The sequence below is a fragment of the Hyperoodon ampullatus genome, assembly GCF_949752795.1.
Source record: "Hyperoodon ampullatus genome assembly, chromosome: 11".
Taxonomy (NCBI): Eukaryota; Metazoa; Chordata; class Mammalia; order Artiodactyla; family Ziphiidae; genus Hyperoodon; species Hyperoodon ampullatus.
This window is the reverse complement of record NC_136924.1, coordinates 95,668,119-95,676,202: the sequence shown is the minus strand read 5'-3', so window position 1 is coordinate 95,676,202 and position 8,084 is coordinate 95,668,119. Positions and strand designations below refer to the sequence as shown.

Here is an 8,084-nt window from a genome sequence, read left to right as displayed (position 1 = left end):
AAAACATAAAACAGAAGCAATATTGTAACAAATTCAATAAAGACTTTAAAAATGGTTCACATTAAAGAAAAATCTAAAAAAAAAAAAGAAACAATAGATGAATGGCATTTCTGTAAATGGCTAATTTCCAAAAGCAAATAAAATGATGAACATCAGAAATCCATCTCTCTGCTTTCTTTTCAATTTTTTTTCCTTTTTCTGCCTTCTGTTACTTGCTTCCTTTCTTCTCCAGTATCCAGCACAATGCTTTAAACATAACAGGTACTCCTATTCTTTCTGCCACTCTAATAAAATCTTCCTGAATTAGCTGTTCCTTGCCTATTCCCAGTGTCTTATAGCTGCACTTAATCCAAAGCAAAGACAAGGTTGTAAAACATTGGAACATGGCACAGCTCAGAATTGGAGAGCTAACATTGCAGTTTCCTGGGTTCTATCTCACTTTATAGTAGCTATTTTCCCCAAAGTTTCCAGGCTCTGGTTCACCATTTAGTTATTTCCTCAAATTTGTTGTCAGTTCATCTTGTGAAGTAGTTTAGAGCCAACTAAGAATTCTGGAAATATTAAAGTGACATCTTAAAAAAAAATTCTACTTTAATCTCTTCTAAGAATTTTTCCTTCACTCATGCATCTAAAATGTAAGAAAAGCCAGGTGGTAGCAACAGTGATAATCCTGATTTTTTTTAAAGTCACACTCAAATCTACTTGATTACAAGACTAAAAAGTGCTGACAGTGATTTCATGTAGCACAATCAATGCTTTCTGTTTCCATTCTCTGTTCAGTTAACACGATGCTTGGCAAAAATATCTGCCACTCAAAAAGAATACTGTGTTGAACTTAGATCTTGGCAGAAATTAGTTATCCCTGACTTCCTCTTTAGTCAAATGTCTAAACTCATTGGGTCTGATAGTATTATAGAGCAACATTGGAAAACTGAGGGGAGCCACGAGGGAAATGACTAAGAAAACCGCTCTGGTTATTCTCAGCATCTCTGCTGCTGCAGCAAGTTGGAGGTTTCCATGGAGCAAGAAGGCAGAGTGAGGAATTAAAGGCTCCCAATCAGATCAACTTGGGGCAAGCCAGGATGGGAAAAGGACAGTTAAAAAAAGGGTTAGGGCTTCCCTGGTGGCGCAGTGGTTGAGAGTCCGCCTGCTGATGCAGGGCACACGGGTTCGTGCCCCGGTCCGGGAAGATCCCACATGCCGCGGAGCGGCTGGGCCCGTGAGCCATGGCCGGTGAGCCTGCGCGTCCGGAGCCTGTGCTCCGCGACGGGAGAGGCCACAACAGTGAGAGGCCCGCGTGCCGCAAAAAAAAAAAAAAAAAAAGAGTTAGTATCAAGCATAGCTCCTTCTAAGGTGAGAACACAGTTTACCTGAAAAAAAGATAAAATTCTATTCCAAATCAGCCTTAGAATTTACTTATATATTGGTCTATGATCCAATTTTTTTAAAAAAAATTGTAAACATTAATAGATTCATATATTAAAACAATGCATTAAGTTGTGCTTTGGGGGGACTTCCCTGGCGGTCCATTGGTAAAGACTCTGCGCTTCCACTGCAGGGGGCACGGGTACAAACCCTCGTCAGGGAACTAAGATCCCACTGGCCATGCAGCGTGGCCCCCCACCAAAAAAAAACAAGAACACAAAACAAAACAAAAAACCTGTGCTTTGTAGCTGGTCTACACATTTAAACAGTGTCCTAAAAAATAAAAGCTGTCATTTAAAAATAAGCTTATTTCGGGACTTCCCTGGCGGTCCAGTGGGTAAGAGACACAGCGCTTCCACTGCAGGGGGCCCGGGGTTCGATCCCTGGTTGGGGAACTAGATCTCTCGCAAGCATGCCACAACTAAGGAGCCTGCCTGCTGCAAGTAAGAGTCCGAATGCTGCAACGAAGATCCCACGTTCTGCAACTAAGACCTGGTGCGGCCAAAAAAAAAAAAAAAAAGAAAAGAAAAAGAAAGCCTATTTCAACATAGCTTTTTTCTAGCAGAAGAGCAGTCACAGAACCTTTCATATGTGAGTTACAGGGGGAGATTATAATTCGTCCACCTTTCCCCCTCCCTCCATCAGCTCCCTCTACCTTCCATTATTTTGCCTCGCCCCTGGCTGCTCTTCATTTAGCCTCTTTACAAACCTAAGAATTCTTGTTTATCACTTCTTTGCCCCCCATCTTCCAGATGTGGCACTCTTCTTTAACTGCAAACAACCACAGATTTTATTGTTTCAACATTACACACACGAGGAAGAAATAAGTTTGTTCAGGTTTAATTAGTCATCTAGTATTGTATATTTGGTTACCTTTCCTTTACTCGCTTCTAAGATAGTAGTCTCCCAGATGGCTAAAAGATTAACTTCTTCCCCCCATATCAAAAACTATTATGTTTAGATTTTTACTCATTGAGAATCACTGGGTGAAATCAGGGGAGAGACAATTAAATGTAAAATGGGTAATTTTTTTATTTATTGGTACTTATAAACGAACCAGCCAACTGGTAGTATTATGATGTGGACAAATCAAGACATCTTTCTACGAATACTAGAGTGGTGGAAAAAATTAGGGGTTGTAGTAAAATAGCAAAAAGGGGTAGAGGAAATCAATGAAGCACATTGTAGCTTAACCCTTCACCTTAACAACTGAGGTTCTTAACAAGTAAAGCCTCCCTATCCCAGAAAATATGAATAATCCTTCATCACACATCTTTGTACTTTTGCTCCCTATTCTTGAGGTTAGGTTCTAGATCCTAAAGACATCCAAAAAATAGTAGTATAACCTAGTTATCTATAGCCGCCAGTCATCTTTTATCATGTCCGTAGAAGCCAATGCTTCTGAAACCTCTTTGATTAGACACCAATCATACACCCCCAAATTGACACAAAAGGCACAATGAAAAGCAGCTTATCAAGGCAGAGAGAGACGTAATTGTAAAAGAAAAATTCTAGGGAAGTAATACAGTCATGGCTCAAATTGAGATTGAATAATACAGCCATCGTTACAAATCTTCAGGCTGCATGTTCAGAGAGTTATTGGGGAATAAATCCATGATTTGCTGTTGGGAATTGAAATACTTAGCAGTTTGCTGTATTATGTTATAGCTTTCCCCAGCAGTTTCCAAGGTGGCCTCCAAATCACTGACAGGAGAATTTTGCTGGAACTGGATCTGGGGCTGCAGGAATTCCTCAACATAGTTGTTGAATTGATTGTTCCAAGTCTGGTTATTCCAGGCTTGGGGGCACCAGGTCTGACTGTTCCAGCTCTGGTTGCTCCAGGACTGACTGTTCCAGCTCTGGTTGCTCCAGGACTGACTGTTCCAGCTCTGGTTGCTCCAGGTCTGACTGTTCCAGCTCTGGTTGCTCCAGGACTGATTGTTCCAGCTCTGGTTGCTCCAAGTTGGGTTATTCGAGGTCTGGTTACTCCACATGGGCAGGTTTCCGGAAGAGTTCGCCAGGCATTCTTGGTGGTAGGAATAGAAGCCCGGGTATTCTGTAGTTGCTGGGCCCTTTTGAAAGAGAAGGATGGATTAACTGAAAAGGTACAAGGAAAATCAGAATTGTCTGAAGTTGGGATTGCATGCTTCAGCAGTGGATACAAATCTATCTAAAAAGTCCTTGTTAGGGAAGAGCAGAAAAATAAGTTTCCTGTTACCTGAGTCACAGTGTTGCTATTCCTCAGCCAGTTGTTTTTCTGCCACCTCTTACATTTCATTCTCTGGTTCTGGAACCAGGTCTTAACCTGCAGGGAAAAGGTAACAGGAAAACACAAAATACTAGTAATGCAGGATGCACTGGGATCAAAGAATATTAAGTTTTTGTTTGTTTGCTTTTTCCGATAGCTACAACTATCTCAAACTTGGAACAAAATTTTAACTTCTAGAGTCCTTTCTTTTTTTCTTTTTCTTTTTTTTTTTTTTGCGGTACGTGGGCCTCTCACTGTTGTGGCCTCTCCCTTTGCGGAGCACAGGCTCCGGACGCGCAGGCTCAGCGGCCATGGCTCACGGGCCCAGCCGCTCCACGGCATGTGGGATCTTCCTGGACCGGGGCACGAACCCATGTCCCCTGCATCGGCAGGCGGACTCTCAACCACTGCGCCATCAGGGAAGCCCTAGAGTCCTTTCTTAAACCTTCAATCTGTGAGTGAATTTCAAGCCCCTCAAGTCAGTGGGCTACTTTATGTTTAATAAACCTAACCAGATAGAACAGAACACACCACAAGTCTGCTACTAACTAGAAGTTCACATTTAAATGTCTACCCACGCCATTAGCCACAGTTAAAGGTAATTTGTTTGCAATAAAAAGCCCACCTCCATATAAGCACATTTACAGTTAATGTGATAATGGTATTTTAATTCAGGAATTATGAAACATACCACAAGGACAGCTATTTAGAAAATATCAAATTATATTGCAGCACAGAATAAACTAAACTTTGCAGATGGTTTGTAAACTCTGAGTTAGAAAATGAGATCAGAGAGGTAGAAGAATATATATATATAATAAGATCATGGAATAGGACTTTCCAAGTATGGCGCCAGTAACTGAATAAAATGGCCAATAAATATATGAAAAATGATTAACAGATAAAAACAAAGCATACAATTTTAAGTTTAATAAGAACAAGTGTTGGCTAGGGACTCTTCTAACTCGGAAGATGGGGGGTATATTCTTCCTTTTTTTTAAGGAAAATTGGAAACATTTTCACAATTTTGGTTTGTGCAACAAGGGAAGTGGTTAAATAAATTAGGACACATGGGGAGAGGGTGTGGGGGAGGGATGGACTGGGAGTTTGGGATTAGCAGATGTAAACTGTTTCATGTCGGATGAATAAGCAAGGTCCTACTGTAGAGCACAGGGAACTATACTCAATATCCTGTGATAAACAGGATATTGGAATGGAAAAGAATATAATGGAATATAATGGAAAAGAATATAAAGAAAAGAATGTCCAAAAAAGTGGACACATTGCCACAAAACACATTACAAAGAGTTCCATTTTCATATTAAAAGTTAACTTGTTTGTAGGGGTGCATAAACAGAGTACATAGAAATTAACCTTGTTTCTTATTTCTTGTTGTATCAAACAAGAAAACGACCATACCTGTTTGTAGCTAAGGTTCAGGATGTTGGAAAGTTCTTGCATTTGCTGGAGGCTGAGGTATTTCTGCCTCTGAAATCTGTCATTGAGCACACACAGCTGCGTCTGAGAGAACACGGTTCTGGTCTTCTGCTTCTTGACCAGGACCTTCTCTTCCTTCTTCTCTTTGCTCTTGTCTGTGGCCGTGGCCAGTAGTTTTCCTCTGGGGCTTGTGGAAGAATCAGGACTGTCCTGAATAAGCACATCCATGGAGAAGGAAGGAAGAGGAGAGACTGTTGGGAACAAAATGACACTTTTCTCTAAAGCTTCAAATATGGAAAGTTTATTGTTTTCAAAGCACTATTAAAGTCCTCAGAGCTAGATAATAAGTAATAACTTTATTTTTAAGTAATCCTGAACACTTGGCTAACCTTTGCACAAATGCCATTTTGCATGTCATGGACGTGGCTAATACGTATTGCTGGGAAGCGGAGGGGGACTCAGACCTCTTCTTTCTGCCCATCAAAGCTCAGGAACCCACACCCTGGCTGTTCTCAAAGGTCTGAATCATCATTTGACTCCCACCTTTGTGTCCTTCCGTAACTTCCTTTATGTACCTTAATCATCACCTACTTAATTTTTTTTTTTGGTGGAGCCGTGTGGCTTGGGGAAAATCTCAGTTCCCTGACCAGGGATTGAACATGGGCCACGGCAGTGAAAGCGATGAATCCTAACCACTAGACCACCAGGGAACTCCCACGTACTTAATTTTGAAACAGATGATCCAGGTTCTGGGGACCCTATAAAATCAAGTTTGCTACCCGGTCTTAATACCAAGACTGTCAGGAAATGTGAATTCTGATAAAGCTCCTGTTTCAACCCAGACTTTGGGATTTCATCTCCAAAATTATTCCTCCCTCATGGTTTTTTTGTTTGTTTGTTTGTTTTGGCAATTGGGCTAAGCTGATCATAGGTTTTTTTGGTGGTTTTTTGACTGAAGTATAGTTGCTGTACGTTATATAAATACAGGTGTACAATATAGTGATTTACAATTTTTTAAGGTTATACTTCATTTATAGTTATTATAAAATACTTGTCACATTCCCCGTGTTGTACAGTATATCTCATGGTGTTTCTTTCACTGATTAAAATGAGGTAACAGAAATAAAAAATTTAAAAACAAAATGAGGTAACATAAAAAATTGTCTAGCACAGGGCCTGGCATATATTATTGACTTTGTAACTAAAAATTTATTTCCTGTATTACTTAGATTTATTTGCACAGACGTATTCTCAGTGCTTAACTCCAATTCTACCCTAGTCGTGGAATAAATGGACAGGCTTTAAAAGGCAAAAGACTTCACAATTTCACAAGTAGATCTAAGAAGGAAAGTCCTCAGCTAATGACTAGAAATGGAGCATGTCTTAAAAATGATCTATACAGACTTGCACTTGGCTTGCTAGGAGGACATGTCCATTGCTCATTCCCGAGCTATTTGTCTCACAATCCAGCGCTGTGCCTGTATTTTCAACATTTGAAATTATAAAAGGACATTAACACAAAATTTGGAAAAACAGGGTAACATTAAAATCCAACACTCAAATATAAGTTTTTGTTTTTGTTTTTTGTGGTACATGGGCCTCTCACTGTTGTGGCCTCTCCCGTCGCGGAGCACAGGCTCCGGACGCGCAGGCTCAGCGGCCATAGCTCACGGGCCCAGCCGCTCCGCGGCATGTGGGATCCTCCCGGACCGGGACACGAACCCGCGTCCCCTGCATCAGCAGGCGGACCCTTAACCACTGCGCCACCAGGGAAGCCCCAAATATAAGTTATTTTGTTTATTTATAACTTTCTCCACAACTTACTTCTATGGTTGTAATCATAAATGTAAACAGACTTTAAGCTATTTTATGCCATAAATGTTAAAAATAGCATCCCTGGGTAAAGGTTGGTCTACCTTCTCATTTCTAACAACTACTGCCAAATTGATTTCCAAAATAGTTTGTGCCGGTTTTACAATATCCCGAGCACCTTTCACACCCAAAATTACCAATTAGAAGCCTAAATATTAAGAGTATAGAATTCAAAGCCAAACTGGATTTCAAATCTGAGCTCTCGCCACTTTGACTGTCAGTATATTAAACCTTTTGGAATCATCCACCATAAAATGGGGTGAACACTTCCTCGGGATTTAGGAGACTTGAACATATCAGGTGCTTACAAACTCAGCTGCCCAATTATGTCTACACATCCAGAGGTTAGGGGAAGAGCCAACCGCTACTGTAGTAGAAAGGTAAAACATTTCCAAAAGGTGCGTTTCATATATGTTAAGATTTACACATCAGTTTGTCACATCACATTTGCGTTTCCACAGTGCCTACACACGTAAGTTCTCAAATACACCGGGTACAGTTGAATAGCCGAGTCCCGTGTCCCGCGTCTCTCCGTCCACAGCTCTTATCGCCCGGAACATTGGGGAAAGGGCATGACCCCATCAAGTTACCGTTGAAAAAGAGGTGTCGAGAGGATTAATAGATAATGACACCTGCTTATATTGATGGGCTCAAGAGGGATAACCCTTACCCTCTTTCCTTCTTTCCCTTTCCCTGAAGGAACTTAGCCTCTCAAGGATTCAGTATTTTCTTACCAGTCTCCATGTCGTGGGTCTCAGCAGATGACATGTGCAAGGACACATAATTTTCTTCAGGCCCATAAATCTCAGGCATTGGTGAAGATTCCCTAGAATTGGATGCTTCGGGGCCACACAGGCTTTGGGGATAAGCTGGGTCCACACTCATGTTGTTGAATTGAAGGAGAGGGAGAAAACCAAAGAGCTAGATAGATGGTAGGAAAAGTCCAGGCTTAAGAAGCTAGGTAGAAGAGCTTAGAGAAAGGTGAAGATCTCCAGGTGTAAAAGTATTAAAAACATGGGATGAAGGGACGTCACCTGTGTGATAACAGAAGCCTACCAGCCCAATGTAGGAAAATGACAAAAAAATTTGTGGAGGCTCTAGA

General features: G+C 41.0%; 1 protein-coding gene across 1 annotated transcript; it reads right to left on the bottom strand.

The window, feature by feature from the left end:
- Nucleotides 1-2,990: 2,990 nt before the first annotated feature.
- NANOG (Nanog homeobox) lies at nt 2,991-7,867 on the bottom strand (the record flags this gene model as incomplete). The annotated part of the gene is made up of 4 exons (XM_079714993.1): nt 2,991-3,497; nt 3,644-3,730; nt 5,093-5,361; nt 7,717-7,867. The coding sequence occupies 4 exons, from the start codon at nt 7,865-7,867 to the stop codon at nt 2,991-2,993; spliced, it is 1,014 nt and encodes a 337-aa protein (XP_079571119.1).
- Nucleotides 7,868-8,084: the final 217 nt, after the last annotated feature.